Consider the following 19,310-nt stretch of genomic DNA (forward strand, 5'->3'; position numbering starts at 1 on the left):
ATTGGGGAAAGTACTAGGGCAGGATACTGGCAGAAGGGGAACTTGTACGTGTTCCTTTCCACTCCAAATGTTGGGGAGGATCAATGTATGTGCTGTAGGGAGAAACTGAATTCAGTTTGCATTAAAAGCTGAATTTAGCAAATTTGAACTTTCCAAAACAACACGGAAAACAAAACACAGCCATTCTTTGAAATTCGCAGTTTTTGCTATTCAGCTCTTCAACCAAGCAAAAACGCATGAATTAGGGGAAAGCATGGATAAAAATGAATAAATTAGTGAAAGATAACATTAAAATGCATATCATGAAAAAAAAATGCCAGCAAAAATGTGTACAGTTTCACAAAAATGTGAAAACCGCACCCAAATGCTGGTGAATTTTCATGATAATTGGTTTGTTTGTTTTTTAAGGAAAATATCAAATATGTTTCAGAAAATCAGAGAGCTGAATTTAAGATTGGAAAAATGAAAAACCAAGAGAACAAAAATCAACAAAACCTTCCATCCCTATCTTCAGATGGGTATTATCTGCATGAGAGCCTATGAATTAGTCACGCTTTTGGACAGCAACACCAGATGGCTGCCATTTCGGGGGGGGGGGGAGGTTGAAGTTAATGTTGCATTAAAAGGATGGCAATATAAAGCTGAAAACCTATCCACCAAAGCTCCACTGACTACTTACTTCCGAGTGCATTAAATATCTAGAATTGCACTCAATATCTAGGTTGCCATTCTTGAATATTATGCCCAGGGACAGCCCTACCAATCTCCTCAGGCAGCAGCAGTATCACACTCCCTGAGCCCCCTGGCCAGTCCTCTCTGTTGACCAGCTGTGCTGTGTATGCCACAGGTCTTTTACACCCCTTCAACTAGCCTACTGCTGTCAGATGCACCAGAGGATATTATCCTGTTGCCTACACTAAAGTATGATCCAGCTCCTAGTCCAGTCCACTTTTGTACATGGCATGTGGGGTGCAGCAGAATCTGGTCCTTAGCCTCAGCTAGCAGGATATCATAGGATCACCCTGGATATGCTAGTCCTGCACTTTAGTTCCTGTGATAATGAAAAATGCCTGAAGAGGAGAAAAGGGCCATTGTGACCTCATGCTGATGTTGCCTACTTCATGAAGAAAGACTAACCATTGTGACTCCATACTGCTTCTGCCTGCTTGGGAAAGAGAGACCGGTTATTAGGAACTCCTTCTATTTGTTGTTAAGCTGACAGAGTTTGGACATTATCGAATTTAAGCTGTTCCTATTAGTATAATGAACCCATATCTGCTTGGGACAAGTCTATGTAAGGAATCACATTGCATAATATTCATCCACCTTACCACTTTGATTGTGAAACTTGCACTTTTACAAGTGCCACATAATCTTTGTTCTACACAAATCCATCTTTCAGTGTGGCAGCAGCTATACTCTGGAACTCCCTGCCGCCACATTTGCTGCATTTTTTTCAGCACCTGATAAATCCTTTTTTTATTTAGGCAAGTCTACTCAGACGTGCAATTTTAACATGTTGTTTCAGTGTGTGTGTGCGTGTGTGCGCGTGCGCACTGTTAAATAAATTAAAGGTCAATCTTTCTTTACTTACAACAGAGTTCCTTGGATCGCCATTTTCCAGGGTCTCCACCTTTGCGGACACAGTCCCGGGAGTACTGACTGAGAGTGCTGCATACACAGCTGGCAACCAGGTCAGAATGAGAAGATTTCTCAGAACAGCTGCACATATCTTGAATACAGTTGGCTATATAATCATCGATAGCAACCACCCTCTTACAATTCACAAAGCGGGATAGGGCTTCCTTGCACTTAGATTTCTGTCAAAGAGAGAAAGTGGTGGGGAGATTGGAGATCTTTCATGTACAGCATCAGTACCATAAATTTACTGACCTCTGTGGGGTTGCTTTGATACTTAACATGTGAGGTTCTGGCTCCCTCATCAAAGTATGTGTATCTGCTACTGAGAACACTGTCACCTCTGTTATGTTCATTGAAGGGGGGAAAGTTCCATGTATATAGCTTTATGCATGTGTGGCGCAATTACCTCCACTAAAGTGAATAGGGAAACATTTGCAGTGAGGAGCTACAGCCCTTAGAGGGATCAAATGGAAAGCAGGGCAGGGTCCACATACCATGAACAGTGCAACTTACGTATCTATTTTTGCATTTATCTTGCTGTTGAGAGTTGTCTTGCTGCTTTCTTTTGTCTCCCATTACATCAGAGCACTTCTCTGTTGGATCATCTACTTTCTGAAGGTTTCCAAACTGCCATGGGAATAGTGGATAGCCTGTAAAATCCCACCAGTAATAGGACTTTACTGTTCAGAGTCAATGTGCAGGTTTAGGATTACAGCCTTACTCTCAGTTTTGAACCCAGCAATCACCCATCCATGATTTAAAGCATCTAGTTTGTACCATTATAGTTTAATTTATTTTACAAATGAAGAAACAAACAAATAGTTGCATCTGTACTCACAGTGTGTACAATTGCTCTGCATAAAGAGAAATAAGGAAGCAGGCATTTATCTTCCAGTCAGCCTGTACATAGAAGGTATTGTTTAGAATGCCAAGAGGAATACCTTATTACATGTGAAATAAGAGTTCTGAGTGACAAATTCACATCCTCCTTTGTTTAGTTCAGATATCAGCTGAGATTCACTCAATATTTCACCCTAGGCTACCTTACCAAGGACAGTGATTAGATTTTACCCCAAATGTATGTTCAGGAGATTGTGTGGTGGGCTAGGATTTTTGAGTTTGTGGCTCAAATCTCCACTCAGCTATATAGCTCACTGCTGGGGCCAAGCATGATCTCTGTTGTCTTGAGGGTAAAATGGGGAAATATTTCCACAAATCCAGCCACAATTCCTGAGATCTTTTGAAAATGGTTAGGATACAAATGTGATGGTTTCTATTATTATTATTAGTAATAATAGCCAGTTATATATATTTAAAAAATCCTACCCTGCAGAAATAAATCATTTTTGTCATTGCCGTCATAGTTCCCACACAAACCACATGTTTTCCCTTTGTAAGTATCTTCTAAATCCAGCTAAGAAAAAATAGGCAAAAAGACAAACATTTTAAACACACATATATACAGACACCTTTATAACTATAACACATAGTACTGTCATGAGGTCTCAGCTTAAGCTGCCCTCCAGATAGAACTATATCTCCCATCATCCTCAGCCAGCATGGACAATGGTCAGGGGTGAAGGGAGATGTAGTCTACAACATCTGGAGGATACCATGATGGCTTCCCTGCTGGAAACTGAGCACAATTGCTGCAGTGGTATTACCACACAGAGGCTAGTACTGTATTTACTTCATTGAATTCTCTTTCTGAACAAGGAATTAAATACCCCTCTTATTTATTTTTAAACAAAGCAAGGGGGAAATAAATGACTGTGCCACAATTAGGCCATAATTAATCAATTTTAAGCACACAAGCTGGTGTTGGGTTGTGTGGCTTCCTATGCTAGTGATAAAGTCAGAGATACCAACTAAAACTCTGCCATCTTCCTGACATTCTCAACAGTAGAACCAGAAAGGAGCTGTGCGATTGTCTTACTCCAAACATAATTCCAGGGCTCACAAAATGATTATTTATATAAAGAAATTAGCTTTATGTGTATCCCCTTTGTTCATTATATCTCTAGAAGAAGGCAGTGTGCGAAGACTGTGGCTACTCAACACATTTTACATGTATTAAAATTCACTAAAACAAATCCAACTAACTGGAGCTTCATACTAGGAGAGTGTCACCCCAATTCCACTTGAGAGTCAGGCCTAGTTTGGAGGTAATTAGGAAATAAGGATAAGTATCTTCTACTAGGACACTTTTCAGACTGAAGGGCAGAAGAATCCTAAAAGAAAGAAAAAGAAGAAAACTAAACAAAACAAATGAACAAGCATCCTAGTTGTCTCATGATTAAAGATATCCCCAACCCAACCTATTAATTAAGCTCAATGGGCATTTCTCAGCTTTGATCTCTCCCCTCTCAGACAACCCCTCAGACAACCAAAAGGATGGATGGGAATGATGGGAAGCAGAGGTTGGCTGTGCTCACATACTTCTGCTTTGGCCAGGTCCCTCCCGTGTGTGTGTGAGAGAGAGAGCGCTCACATATTATCATTGTTGTTGTTGTTGTTGTTGCTGCTGTCTTTTCGGTGAGAGACGGACCAATATGCCAATATGCCTCCATATGCACCCATATGTACCATACTGATGCAGCTTGGCTGAAGGACACAGAGTGGCACTTGTGACCTCATGCTGATGCTGCCTGCTGGGCTGCCTGCATGTCAGAGACCAGCCATTGTGAGCTCATGTTAATGATTGCTGCCTGAAGAAGCATGAGAGCTCCTGATGTTGGTCCTGAGTGTAGGAAATCACCCTAATCTGGGGCCACCACTGTATGACATTTCTCAGCATTGGCTCTCTGATTTCAGACCCAAGAAAACACTGTTTCTGGTACACAAGAGCATTCATGAGAAAACAGAAGACTGTCAACAGATGTTGAGCCAACTCACGTCTTCCCATCTACTGTGGTGCCTGATTCTTTGACCTCCAGAAGCACTCCATCTATAGTGGCCGTGAAATAGATGACAGTCCCCTTCTTGATGCTCCTCATTATCTGGATACTGAAGTCCTGATGACTGTCTTTGCAGTGTGAAGCAAAAACATAATGGCAAGTTCCAGTGAAGTCAAATTTGGCATGGTCAAATGTCTGAAAGTGGAAATTACCCCAAGTAGAACATTCACTTGTGGTGACAGCAGGACGCTGAACTGCAGAGAAAATAAGGATGGTGGCAATGATAAAATGCCCTGCAAACATTCACTTATATGGTCTGGCACCATAGTTACATATCTTTAGGTATGAGGGGGAAACATTCCTTTTTCATCATGGCTTTTAATTATCCATAGCCTCTGTGAGTAGGTGGGATGTTTTAATCTACAGTAGTGTAAAAACAAAAAAAACAGAGCTGTCTTTAGATTTTTATTTGTTTTCTTTTATCCTGGTTTTAATGTATCTGGTTGCTTGTTTTTACTGTATGTTGCTTAGAGTTACTTAGGTTAAAAAAATGACCAATAAATTTAATAAATTAAACAGAGTCTGAACTTTTTGAGGGAGAGGGTGAAATGAACAACACAGATCTTCAACGTGAGCAAACACATATGTGTCCATCATGCTTTTGAACATCACTCTTCCTGGCTGAGCTGGGTCATTAGATTCACAGAGCAATCTTGTGGGGCTCTTGTAAGATCTTCTCAGAAGCTGCACGACCCTGGTAAGCGAGGCTTTAGCAGGGGCGTCAAGAGGGGGTAGGTGGCATGCATGCAGGGACCACCTTCCCCATTTAGCCTCAGGCAGCGAAATGGGATAGGCTGCCCCTGGGTCAATAATAATTTATTTTCAGTGGCACTTGGTTGCAGCTGGGTGATCTAGTCCCATTGATTTCAATGAGACTTAAATAAGCCTAGCCTTCTCTCGATTAGACCCAAATTCTTAAGTGTTAGGCTGCCCAACACAGCCAATGGGCATGCTTTCAGTGAATTTTTCCTATTTGAATAGACGGACTGCTTTCGGGTTACGGTCTTATTTGCCAACCTAGCAAGCATCAGTGGGGTGTGGGGCACAGAGAGGACAGAGGACATGGCCTTGTAACATACTGATGTGACACTTGTAGGAAATACCAAGAAAGAAGGCTATCGCAGTTCACATCACTTCTTTCATGTTCAGTGGACTTTGCAGTATTATGAAATACATTGGAATTTGGAGGGTTTTGTTAAAGATTTATTTTCTCCCCATAACACAGAATTCTAAGCTATGCTGAAGTGCCTGGGAGTCTTCATAGAAACAGGGGTCCCAGGAATTGTGACAGATAAACGACAATGGCTCTGTACTTTTTTAAGCACTTTGTGTAATATATATATAAAGAGTTTGTTGCCAACACTGAGTTTATAGATATATCAGCCCAACATTGACTTCTAATTTTAAGTCAGTATTAAATAAAGCTGACCTAAAGCTAACTATTTTTCATGAATATCTTAGTCTTCCTTTTTTTCAACTGGCCATTCCATGTGATATAATTAATAACATTATATTTTGCTTATAATTTTGATATAGTCAAAAAGTCTGGGACTATTTGGTGAAAGGTGGTCTAAATCATTACTATCATCTCATCACTATAATCTATTGATCTAGATCTTATATCCCACTTTTCAAGGACAAGGCCTTTGCAAAGCATCTCACAACCTAACAATATAAATCTGAAAAATACAACATCCAATAAAAGCTAAATTCTTTTGACTCAAGGTCCTTTCAAAATAGAAATAAATGAAGCCTCTCATTACTTAGCCACTATGGTATGATGATGGTGGTGGTGATAATAATAATTGCTTGTTTGTTTAGATTGCTCACATTAGCTCTCACATTCAGTTTGGCCCCAGTTCTGGTCATGCAGCCAAATCTGATTGATTAGTTAGCATTGTGATATCACTCATTCCATGCTCCCATATTGGGTGAAATCTCTCCATGTGACTCATGTGGACTGGAGAAAGAAGACACAGCCAGGGAAAACTATTGTGCCAAACAGGATCAATGTGATTAATATCTACTCAGAAGCCTAACTGAGTTCCATACACCTTACTGTAAGGAAAGTATGTGCAGGGTTATAGCGGGGTGAGGGGGTGGGGAGCCAGTCAATCACTATTTCTATTATTTCTACAGCCTGTAATGCTTTGAAAGAGAATATGATGAAAATGATGTATAGATGGTATATTACACCAGTGAAATTAGATTAAATGTATAAGACAAATAATAATAAATGTTGGAAATGTAAAGAAAAAGAAAGAACATTATATGTGGTGGGAATGTAAAAAAGTAAAGAACTGATATATATTATATATATATATATATTATATATATATATATATATATTAATATATATATATATATATATATATATATATATATATATATATATTAATATATATATATATAATATATATCTGTTCCAGTAACAAGAAGCCGAAAGCACCAGCCTGAAGATGACGAGTGAGACCTCGTCGAAACGTCGCCTAGACACCCCAACTTTTACACGGGAAGACACCCGAGGACACCAAAACCTGCATATATATTATATATATATATATATATATATATATATATATATATGGTTTTGGTGTCCTCGGGTGTCTTCCCGTGTAAAAGTTGGGGTGTCTAGGCGACGTTTCGACGAGGTCTCACTCGTCATCTTCGTATGAAGATGACGAGTGAGACCTCGTCGAAACGTCGCCTAGACACCCCAACTTTTACACGGGAAGACACCCGAGGACACCAAAACCTGCATTCCTGTACCCGTGAAAATCTACGAAAGCAAATATATATATATATATATATAATGAAATGAAAAAGATGTTGAAATATACATTTTTTAAAAAAAAACCAGAAGCATTTTTACTTGGTATTATAGGTCAGGACATTAATAGGCAAGATGTTAAATTGTTTTTATATGCAACAACTGCAGCAAGAGTATTGTTAGCCCAGAAATGGAAACAAGAAGAAATTCCAACGAAAGAAGAATGGCAGACGAAATTAATGTACTAAGCAGAATTGGACAAAATGAAAGGAGGGATTTGAAACCTGCGGGACCAGAGATTTACAGAAGATTGGAAGAAGTATATGAATTATTTGAAGAGCAACTGTAATCAACAAATTACGCTAGTAGGACTAGAAGAAGTTTTGTAAGGAGAAATATACAAAGTGCTACAAAGTAGAAAAAGATAGAGATATTGGTTATGAGTTTGAAATGTAATAGGGAAGATAAGAAATGCATACTGAGAGATTGGATTGGAAAATTTTCGGACAGGATTGATGGAAGTCAAAAATTTGAATAAGATGTAAAAGTATATTTAATTACTGTTGAAAATGATTATATATATACTATTTCTTGTTTGGACTCAAAATCAAAAGTAGAAACTATTCAGTTCAGTTCTAAACAAATAAATAAACTTCAAAAAGAGATTGTTTTCAAATATACAAATCTGAAAATATTGGTAAAGAACAGGAAAAAGGCAGTACATGAAAGAACTGATCCCTGAAAACTCAAGTCTTTTTTTCCCATTGTTTGCCAAGTCACCTGTGAAGACAGAGAACTGTAGAAAGGCAGTTATGGCGTATTGAACCAATCATGTTTCCACTTACAGCACTCCATTCTCAATATTTACATTTATTTTACTAAATATGTGACATTGTTTTCTAAAAAAACACACCATAAAAATAAAATGGCTACAATATCTTGCCGTATAAAATATCTAAACCAAGTCTCTTCTCAGTACCCATAGGATAGCTAGTGAAGAGACACTCAAGGACAAAAGGCAGGGTGCCTGTGTATTGCTTAGTGTTTTACCTCTATATGTGTACTCTATGCAACAAGAAACACAGGGTGGAATTCAACATCACACTAATATGATATCCCTGTCAATGCAACCACTTCTGTTTGCCAAACAGAATTATCTCCCCTCTCCCTGCCCCCTCTTTGTGTTGTTCTGGGGTTTTTCTCAAACTCCATAACAGATTGGGGGAAAGCATGTTGCCACACGGGGGAGACAAGGGGGAAGCCTCATTGAACTATTAGGAGTTACTGTGCCGGCTTCCACTAGTGCAGCAAGTTAGTTGAATCTGACCTTAAGGGTATAACTGAACAATAGCTGAGCACTTTTACATCCACTAATATAAAAGAGGGATAAACAAGTGCTTAATTTTTCTAACTGAAATTAATTGAATTTGCCTAAATTCATGGATTTGGATTTGATACCCCACTTTATCTCTAGCCTAAGGAGTCTCAAAGCGGCTCACAATCTCCTTTCCACTCCTCCCCCACAACAAACACTCTTTGAGGTGACTGGGGCTGAGAGACTTCAGAGAAGTGTGAGTAGCCCAAGGTCACCCAGCAGCTGCATGTGGAGGAGCAGGGAAGCGAACCCGGTTCACCAGATTACGAGTCCACCACTCTTAACCACTACACCACACTGAGTTGTTAGATTATGCCCATAGTTATTTCCTTTGTTTACATGAAGATCAGGTCAGACATAAAACAATGGAATATAATTAGTAGTAGACTTTTCTTACCTATCTGCACCAAAGTTTTGCCCTGGCAGCAATTGCAGAGTAAGAACAAAATCCATAACTGTACTCCCTTCTTCATTCCCATTATCTTATACAAGGCGATAAGCTGAAAAATATCTGCCATGACAGGATTTCTTTCTTGGGTTTAGAGACACGTTTATATGGTACAATTATTTTGGCATTTAAAAAGTGGAGCCGTAAGATTTCCTCCTTGCTAATTCATGAGGACTGAAAGAAAACCATTTCCCCCCCTCTCAGATATAAAATGACAAAAGGAATTTGGTTCCTGGATTCTATAATCTCAAATTTAATCTTTGAATCTCAGGTTTATTCAAGCTTGGAACTCTAGGCAGGTGCCAGGAAGCAGTTCCCTGCTGGGTAAAACAGAGTCTTGATCTCTACGAAAGGCTCCCCAGGCTCCCCATCTCAGTGGGGTGGGTTCCTGTGGGCCTGGAATCTCATGAAATCTGCCTCTAGGTAGTAATGCATGCTCCCAGTTTCCTGGGTCAAGTCATTCAGTATTTTTACTCTGTGAGAAGGAAGTTCCCATGATCATGAAAGGACTTTTCTCTCTTCTATTCGTTTCGCTTTTCTTGCTTCTCAGGTGGGAGAGGAAGGCGGCCAGCAAGTTACTTTTAAGCTATCTCCTTGGCCTTTGACGCTTTTCTCCTTCCAGACTAAAAATAGTGAGCCTCTTGATCCAACATACTGTGACTGTGATAAATTGCTTCAATGCACAGGTGATCAAGGCCTAAAGGACTGGGGCAGTCCACAGAGCATTTGACAATTGGCAAACTCCTTTTTACCCAGCTGGAAAGGATTTCTTGGCACCTGACCAGAAGTGGAAGAGTCCTAAACCTTAATAATCAAAACATGGCCCTACACCAGGGGTTGTGAACTGTCTTCAGTCCACAAGCTTCATTCCCTCAGCAACCTCTTGGGGCCTCTTTACACATCCAGCAAGCACATAGCCAGTGGAGCCCACAGCTCCCTCATGTTTATAAAGCCTCCTAATATCAGTATTGCTTGATCATCATCTTCTTCTTTGGCGATCACTCGTAGCCGAGTAAGATTGTCTTCCATAAACACGGTTTAACAATGAGTCCGTAAGTGACTGTGGAGGCCAATTCTGGATCCACGTGTCCTTCCACAGTGGGGACATTGGTTTCCGGGTGGGAGTTGATTATAGCACACCCTTGATAAGAGCTTTTTCCTTTTGCTTGTAGGACAACGGATCGAGCAAAGCTTATCTGGACTTATACATGCATGGGCTATCTCCAAATATTTGTGCAGTGCTTGACGCCTACATGCAAGAGCCTGCATCATTTACATATAATTACTGTACTTTTCAGTTTAGGAATTGCAGTAATTATCACAATCACTGGAATTTCCTATAGTCAACAGCATCTGAATAGACACTATGACAGAGAACTAGTACCAATGATGTTTCATAAATGTCTTTGCCCTGTAGACTGACATGTCAAAATTTATGACTTTTCACCTCTGGCCTACAAACCAGTTAAGCTATAAATCCCATTTGTCACAGAGCTATGGTCTTTGGAACAACATTTTTCATGGATCATTTGCCACAGAGCAGTGTTTGGTTTCGGTTACTGAACAGCTTAAAAATTAACTATGATTTACCTCATGAAGGCAGTAAATTGGAGCTGATTCACCACACCTAAAAAACAGTAGGAGTTATGAAGGTACTGCTTCTGTTACAAAAAGTCTGTGGCTGTTGGTTAACTTTTGATACATACATAAGGAAAGGAAACACAGCTCTCCAAGCACAGCAATAACAGCTTTAAAGCGTGCCGCAATAATATCCACAGTGGGGTCACGGTTTCTCATATGGATTTTATCAGTGTTGTTGCAGCACAAGTCTTTATGCTATAGCCTGCTGATTGCAACCTAGAACATGCCACAAGGATAGCACATCTGATGACATATACAGAAGTACTGTGTTGAAAATCCATTGGTTGTGTCATTAGACCTCCCTCCAGAGGGCTGTGCCATGACAGTAGTCTGAAGTGACCCAGGAACTGTGAACTTAAAGTCACTGGGCACAGGATAGTAGTCAGGACTGAAGGGCAAACTAGGTGGTGGGAACAAGGAGAAAACCAGAAGTCATGACAAAACGATAACCAATGATACAGAAACATGCTCCTTAAGCAAGGCTCAGTTTGAACAGGAAGCCCTTTATACACCTTTCTTCTGATAAGGATTCATTAGTCAACCTGGATGAGTCAGTTCAGTACAGGAAGGTTCTTCAATGAGAACATTGCCGCCTGCAGTTCAGTGGTTCACTATGAGGCTGTCACACACAAATTCCAGCAACTCATGTCACAAACTAGCACTTCCCTCAACTTCTGCTTTTTTAATCCCCTCCCAGATCTCCAATGACCTCTCGTTATACCAGAGCTCTCTTGCTGCCATTGCTCAATATTCTGTAAGTGTGTGTGAGTGTGTTCTGTGAAGTCTTAAGTGGACCATTGTAAGCTGATTAATAGACCCTCTGCATGAGAATCTCCCCTTTGCCTTTCATTGGGTTAACAGCTCTGATGTCATAAATAGGCCACATCACCTTGGGGTAGGTAGTTTAATGTTACAAATCTAAATGGCTTTCAAAGTGGAAATCCAGGGTTAACATGTAATGCTTGTTAAATCTAAGAAATATTGGCTATATGCCATGCTTTTAAATGATATTTTGCTAGTTGAAACCTTTGTCTTGTGTCTGATCCATTTATTAGAAAGCTCTTGGGCATGAGTAGACTGCACCTACTACCTATGGTATGTGATTATCACATTCACGGCTCATAAGTTGCACATGGCTAATTATTTTCTCTGCTGACATACTGTGTCTCCACAAGTGAATTTGAAATGAGTTAATTTAAAGTGTTTTCTTGGACGGCTGCTGACACTGACAACTTATTCATTGTTGCACCATGCTATAAGCATCTCAGATTTTAATTTTATTATGTATACTTCTAGATAATTGAATTTTGCAGACAATATTGAAAAAATACATTCAAAGTACAATCCCATGCAAGTCCTTGTCTTTGTTTTTAAACTGAAACTCCACACCTTTTTACATGTTCAGCCATAGACTGCCCTGTAGTGGTGAAAACCATGACTTGCAATACCAGCAAAAAATTTAAGAATGTGACTACAACTATCCTTAACTTTCTTTTAAAATTAAAAAAGAGGAAGTGTAAAAATTCTAGATAGTTATGATGAGGAAAAATCTTCAATATAACTTTCATGTAGGATGCCCCATGGCATACATGAGGTAAATAAATGACAACAGTAATAGTTTAATATTCATTGATGTTTCACTTTTATTTCAAAAAAGCTATGCCTAACTACTATGGTTTTGTACGGACGTTGAGTGAATCAACTGATGTTTTGGAACATATACATCCTATTTTAAAAATTAATTTCTGACTCCCAAATGGAAAAGCCCGAAGCTTAGGAACCTTGGCTTGTAGAAGCTCTATAACCCTTGGGCAGTATCCAGTGCCCAGCCTGACTCTTTTATCCATGCAGGATGCTTTCAGTCAGGCCTTGTGGGTTTTCTATGGGGTACCTTATCCCTATGGCCATTTGTTTGTATCACAATGTGATATGTAATTAATGATATTTTAAAATATTGTCTTGGCATTTCCATTATACTGAGATAAATGTATGTTATGACTTAGACTGAATAGCAGCCAGCAAGATGAATAGCAGTATATGGGTGAAACTGAACTGCAGCAGAATAAAAACAGTGCTGCCTATGACAGAAATCACTGCCCTCTTATATATCTATTGATGAGACACAAATCACAGGCAGCCGGGCAGTTGGAAATGCAGGGCTGGATTGAGAGGGAATGTTCTAGGGGAAAGCTAGTTATCATCAGCATATAGCTGCTACTGAACTCCTTAAAGGTTCAATGAAGCCACCCAGGGACATTGAAAAGAACAAAAATACCAGGGAACTAAACCCATGGAGCACAAATGGTGTGTGGACAGGCCATTTGTTGTTTTAGAAAATGTATAGATTTTGCCATTTTCTTTTGGAACTCCTAAAGCAAAGCTCCTGCTCACACAGGCTTAGGAAATCCAAGAGTACAGGTGTTTACCAACAAAACTGGATGCGGAGACTTCAGTTTTTAAATGTGCTTTTAATTATTTAAAGAAGAAAAGAAAACGATTCAGAATTCCAAAACATAAAACTTTGTTACACTCAGGGAAAAACGACTTGCACTTTTTTTTTTGTTTAACACAAATAAATAAAGCGATCATAAGGGGAAACAGTCAAAGAGGGCACAGATTTAAGAGGCCCATGGAAAGTAAGGGCAAGCGCAGAATTATTTGTGAAAAATGAAACCATAGGTTGTCCCTGTATAACTTTTATTTTCACTTGTAACCTGTTGATTAGCTCATTATATTCCCATCCTTCTCTTCACCGAACTAATGGCCCTCCTAACACGAGCCACAGCATTCAGTTCATCTTCCTGTTCATCTTCCTGGGAGTCTTGCCTGCTATTTTCTTCTGTGCTCTTCTGGGACTCGTTTGAGGAGTGTGAACTGTTGCAGTCAGTGCTGAGGCACTCGCAAGAGTCCACCTGAAGGTATTTGTGTTTCTTGTTCTTCCCGTCAGGGCACACCAGTGTTATTTCCTTTTCGGATACTTTTGACTCCCTGCAGCAAGTGCACTTGTGTTCCATGGAGTTGGCTTCAGAAGAGTATCTGTTTTTGTAGCACAAGAAGGTGAAAAAGAGTTACTCTGTGCCACAGATTGAAATTATGAGCAATTTTAGTGGAGGGTAATATTAGGAGAAACTCGTGTTTGCTCAATTCATTTGCTAAATGACAGGATTCCGGTATTTCCACATAATATTGAATCAAGGATGATGCACTTTAAATAATGTGCTGTCTCTAATTATGCCACCATAGCTAGTTGGTTGTTCTGGGTTTTGTTTTTTTAAGATGGAGGATCAAGAGACCAAAGTACCAGACCCTCCAAGTGTCCCTATTTTCCAGGGACGTCCCTGATTTAGAGAAGCCATCCCGGTTTCTTATTTGATCCCAGAATGTCCCGCTTTTCCCAAGGATGCCCCTATTTTCATTGGATAAATGTTGGAGGGTATGAAGTATTGAAGTCAAATTGGCTCTCACAGTAGAAAATAAGTTTTGAAATTGGTGTAGCATAGCAGCTAAAAGATTGGGGTTGCAGTCCTATACATATTTACCAATTACAGATGGAGGAGAAATTTGATTCAGTGTGCATTTTAAAGCCAAATCTGTCAAATTCACACTTTGTGGAACAACATGTGAACCAAAATATAGCTACTCTTCAAAATACGAATTGATCTGATTTTTTGTGTGCATAAAAGTGAAGATATTAATGAAAACATACAGAAATGCATTATGTTAGGAGAAATTACTTGCAAAAAATCACATTAGTAAATTTGATTACATTACTAAATTTGAATAATTAAACAAATGGGTATAAATGCATTGCAGGATCTTATTGCAATTTGGCTTTACATACATTGAGGAAGTTCCACAATGTCCTTCACACTGGGCCACAGTGACCATGTCTGCTGAACGGCAACCATCATGAACGATATAGTCCTTCATTTCAGAGAGAGAGCAAGGTAGCACTGGTACTGGGTTATCTTTGGGCTTGCCTGCAGGATAAAATGTTTTAAAAAACCTTTATTCAAATGTTTTCAGGAACATCAAGCTTTTTTGCTCATTTGGACTGAGTCATGAATAGCACCAAATTACTGGCATGCCATAGTATGTAGCTATTCAAGAAATGTAGAAGTTCAGCCAATATTTAGCCCTAAATGCATTTTGGTAACACAACTGACACAAAAATCCTCTATATGTTTACTCAGAAGTAAGCCCCATTGATTTGAATGGCGTTTACTCCCAGGAAAGTGCAGCCTTGCAGGAGTGCAGCCTGAATGGCTCCTAGCCATGTGGGAGAGGAGGCTAGGGAAGGATGTACTAAGCATCCCCTCACTATGTGCTAGTTTTAAGGTTGGAATCGCCTGCAGGACAAAAGTACCATATTTCAGGAGAGCCCAGATATAAATCTGAGCATCTAAACCAAAGCAAGATATTAAGAGTGCAGTTACAGTAAAAATATGCAAACCCACTTCTTTTGAATGTAGTTTGCAAATCAAAGCAAACTGGCCCATTTTATTTTTTGTTTGGGTGATACTCAACTAAGTCATACTCAGAGATGACTCATGGCTGTAGTCAGAGTATGATAAACACTGTGCTTATTTATTTATTACATAGAGAGATGGCATAGATATATAATTTATGATACTTACAAGTTTTACAGCAGCCACTGGGCAAATAGGCAATGGTGTCCTAGGAAGAAAAATGTATTATTGAATTGCATATCCAACTAGAACAGCGCAAAACCCCCAACCTGACAATGAAGTAAAGTTCAAGAACCAGTGGGGTGAGACCTTTGGTTTAGAAGTCTATGTGTGTTGAATAGTTTCTTTTTGTTCCCTTTAAACTTTTTTTTAACCTTTAATCCTTAACAGTAGGAACTAATGACTAAAAAAAATTATTAAGAAAGCAATTTATGCATGTAACTGAAGATACACCAGATATTTTCTTTACGCGACATCAGATTCAGACGAAGAATGTAGCTACACCTACATTAGTCATGACTTTGATTTCCATGAGAGCTAAGTGCAGCTAACTTGGTCTGGATCCAATTCACGGGGAGTAGAACATGTTTAATGCAGTGAGTAGGTGGCTCTGTGGTCTAAACCACTGAGCCTAGGGCTTGCCGATCAGAAGGTTGGTGGTTTGAATCCAGGGTGAGCTCCCGTAGTTCGGTCCCAGCTCCTGCCAACCTAGCAGTTCGAAAGTACATCCAAGTGCAAGTAGATAAATAGGTACCACTCCAGTGGGAAGGTAAATGGTGTTTCCATGCGCTGTTCTGGTTTGCCAGAAGCTGCTTAGTTATGCTGGCCACATGACCCAGAAGCTGTCTGCGGACAAACGCCTGCTCCCTCAGCCTATAGAGCGAGATGAGCACGCAACCCCAGAGTCGTCCACGACTGGACTTAACTGTCAGGGGTCCCTTTACCTTTACCTTACTGCATTTATATGACACTACCAACCATGCCATCACTTTCACAGCCATCACTTTAAAATGACAGATAAGCCAAGAATTCAACACAAAATTCAACTGTAACAGCTCTTGCTCATAGGGTAGGCTAATCAAATTAAAGGAGTTTTCACAAGATGGAATGTGGATATTCAGTATTTACTCACAGGCTGACATGTTTCCTCGTTAAATGCTGGGCAGCTTATTGAAGATGTGGAGGAGACCAGCTGCCTATGTATGTTCACACAGCTGTAAATAGTGCAGTTGTCGTGTGGAGCACTCCGTTGCTCACCAGGCTATTCAAGATAAGGAAACAAATTAAATACTGGCAAAACATCTTCCTGTTTTCTAAATGTGTATTTTCTTATGAATAGCAGAGCAGCCAATATGGTAGAAGGGCCCATAAGGAAGGTTAAAATATTGGGGTTGGAGGGAGCTTGCAGTAGAAAGATAAGACTCTTTACCCAAGAATAGTCCCAGTCAGGACTGAGGCCAGTTTTGTGGGAATGAAGGAACAGAAAATAAGTATGTGAGGGAGTGATTAAGGATGGAGTTGCAACTAAATAGGCACTCATTTGGTCACCTGCAGCAAACCATTATCACTCCCTGGTAACTAAGCAAGGAAGCTTTTGTAAACTGTCAGCATCAGATAACTGAAATAAGGAGAATAGGGAGCTAAGGGAAAGAGAGAGAAATTTAAAAGTGCAAATGCAGGGAAATGTTTTTGTTTTAACTACTAAAACCATATTTGTTTCATTTTATCTGCTTTTAACTGCTTTTGCTTCACTTGTCCATTTATTAATTTTTCACAAAAAACTTTACAATTTTAACATAAACCATAAGTTACGTTATCCATTGACTTCCCGTCCTCAGCTTCCATGCTGCATAATTCACCTATACTATTCAATATATCCATTTTGACCTATCCGTCCTAATAATTCACACTGTTGCTCATATTTCAACTCCTGCTCGTGTTTTCCTCTCACTATAGCAGTTCTTTAAATACTCAATAAGAAGTCTCCAAATCTTAAGCAAATTTTTGTCATTTGGGTCTCTATTATTTGCTGTTAATCTTGCCAGTTCCATGGACTCCCATCATTTTCAAAAGCCAATATTTTTCGGATTTTAATTTTATTTGTTTTTATTTTCCTGTCGCTCTCAGTGAAGACATGCCTGAACTTTTGCTGCCTGTAGCCTGATGCTTTCCATCCAAATGGCATGAATTTTGCAGAATTTTAACTACCTTCTTGGGGTGGTTGCTTTGCCAAATTTCAGTTTGGACAAAGGATATCCATTGCAGAGGCAGTTAAGAAAGAGGTAGCAATTAACTCCCTGCAACTTTGGGTGGTGATCTCCTTTTGTTTTTGCCTGCCTATAACTTTGCTGCCACACAGCCACTAACATTTGCAGGCAGCATACTGCTCTCTCAAAGGCACCTGCCGTTGTTCATGCTGATTGGACACGTCAAATTTGAAAAATGATAATTTCAAAATAAAAATGAATGTACCCACAAAACAAATATAAAATAAATGGAAATGCATTTGATTCTTTTTTCATTTGTTTTTAAAACTAATGCACATCACTAGGATCTCACACAGACACTTGGGTGCCATAAGGGTATGTGGGATTTATTTATAAATTTTGACGTTTGCAGCCAGTCTCTTTCTCTGAATGCTAGTTGCTTTTCTCCTGCATCAGAAGTTCAGAATTACAAGAAAATCATTACTATTTGAGGATTCTTTAAAACACAAAACACTTACTCTTAAGATGAAAACATCATTCTGAGGTGTTCGTATAACACAGCTTGTCTGCACACACACCCCACAACATTCACCATCCTGATGAATAAGAGTATGTCCCTAGGGAGAAAGAGATGCACAATTATGATATGGGATCTGCAACAAAGCTTTGCCATGTGCGGTGCTCCTGCTCAGGCTTCTTAGTCATCCAGCCAACTATACCACTCTTGCATACTCCATCCTATCCTCCCCCTACAAAAAAATCCAATGCCCCACCTACAGATATGTAAAATCCAGCCTATAGATCTACAAAATGACAATGTTCATGGGCCAGTTCAGATAATGACGACTGCTATGGATCCTACATGTGCTGGCGTATATAACCACTTTGAGATGAATAATGGAAGATCAAGGTTTCAAACCACGAAAAGGCTCCCTGCTCCAGAAATTCAGCTTCAGCACATGGATGAATGTGAGTAATGTGACTGAGGGGTTGGGGCCAGGGAGGGCACACCTCTGCTTCCCCCCGCTCACCTCATGTGATGGAGGGCAAATACCTGGGAAGAGCTACCACTTTTTTGAAATGTTATTTTTATTGAAACTTTTCAGCATAGAAAGCAAAAGAAACAGATGAATCTAAATGAAAATGAATAAAGGGAAATAACTTTAAAGTAGGGGTGGGGGAGAGAAAGAGAGGAAAAAGTAAAAGAATACAAAAGAAATACGAAGCCCTCTGTCAGAGGTAGATCTTAACCCTTGCCTCACACAAAAGGGTATGGATGGGAAGCCTATCCCTGAACATGTTAACTCATACCAACTTCAACTGGTATGTACAAAGAAGTTGTATAAAGGAGGCCTGAGTCACCCTGATCACTTAAGGACACCATTGTTCCATAAACCTTTATATTTATATTTATTTTAAAATGTATATGCTGCTTTTCATCATGTAGTCTCAAGGTGACTTACAACAATGAAGCATATAATATATATAACTTAAAATTTAAAACATACAATAGACGCAAGGGCAGCCTCACATAGAGTGTGTTACAATAATTCAATCTTGGGATTTACCAACACACGGACTACAGTGGGTAAGTTATACCTATCCAGTTGCATACCAGCAGAAGCTTGATAAAAGGCACTCCTAGCCATACAGGCCTCCCGAGTGACAATGAAGGTTCAAGGAATACCCCTAAACTATGTATCTGCTTCTTCAGAGAGAGTATAAGCCTATCCAGGACAGGCAACTGGTCTATCACCTGGATCTGAGAACCACCCCACCCACAAAACCTCTGTCTTCCCAGG

The 19,310-nt window shown here is 39.5% G+C and overlaps 2 protein-coding genes and 1 long non-coding RNA gene across 6 annotated transcripts in view; 1 reads left to right on the forward strand and 2 right to left on the reverse strand.

The window, feature by feature from the left end:
* LOC310837437 (mucin-5B-like) overlaps nt 1-4,190 on the reverse strand; it is a 42,993-nt gene extending 38,803 nt beyond the window's left edge. For 3 of the 4 annotated variants that reach the window (XM_083724032.1, XM_083724033.1, XM_083724031.1), the window contains exons 1-5: nt 4,081-4,190; nt 3,758-3,872; nt 2,968-3,055; nt 2,155-2,291; nt 1,595-1,820 (exon numbers count right to left, since the gene is read on the reverse strand). In XM_083724032.1, the coding sequence (XP_083580158.1) occupies nt 1,595-1,820; nt 2,155-2,291; nt 2,968-3,055; nt 3,758-3,872; nt 4,081-4,142 (628 nt within the window). In that variant the 5' untranslated portion in view covers nt 4,143-4,190. Of the gene's footprint in view, nt 1-1,594; nt 1,821-2,154; nt 2,292-2,967; nt 3,056-3,744; nt 3,873-4,080 lie in introns of those variants that run through there. The other variant, XM_083724034.1, reaches the window with a different exon arrangement.
* Nucleotides 4,191-4,845: 655 nt separating this feature from the next.
* Nucleotides 4,846-6,037, forward strand: LOC310837457. The gene is made up of 2 exons (XR_014560550.1): nt 4,846-5,295; nt 5,824-6,037. It is a non-coding gene; the product is annotated as an uncharacterized lncRNA (long non-coding RNA).
* Nucleotides 6,038-13,263: 7,226 nt separating this feature from the next.
* MUC2 (mucin 2, oligomeric mucus/gel-forming) overlaps nt 13,264-19,310 on the reverse strand; it is a 61,748-nt gene continuing 55,701 nt past the window's right edge. The window contains exons 50-54 of the mRNA XM_083755292.1: nt 18,027-18,125; nt 16,434-16,562; nt 15,470-15,509; nt 14,674-14,812; nt 13,264-13,868 (exon numbers count right to left, since the gene is read on the reverse strand). Coding sequence (XP_083611418.1) covers nt 13,562-13,868; nt 14,674-14,812; nt 15,470-15,509; nt 16,434-16,562; nt 18,027-18,125 — 714 coding nt within the window. The 3' untranslated portion in view covers nt 13,264-13,561. The remainder of the gene's footprint in view (nt 13,869-14,673; nt 14,813-15,469; nt 15,510-16,433; nt 16,563-18,026; nt 18,126-19,310) is intronic.

This window comes from Podarcis gaigeae (assembly GCF_964106915.1).
Source record: "Podarcis gaigeae genome assembly, chromosome: 1".
NCBI lineage: Eukaryota > Metazoa > Chordata > Lepidosauria > Squamata > Lacertidae > Podarcis > Podarcis gaigeae.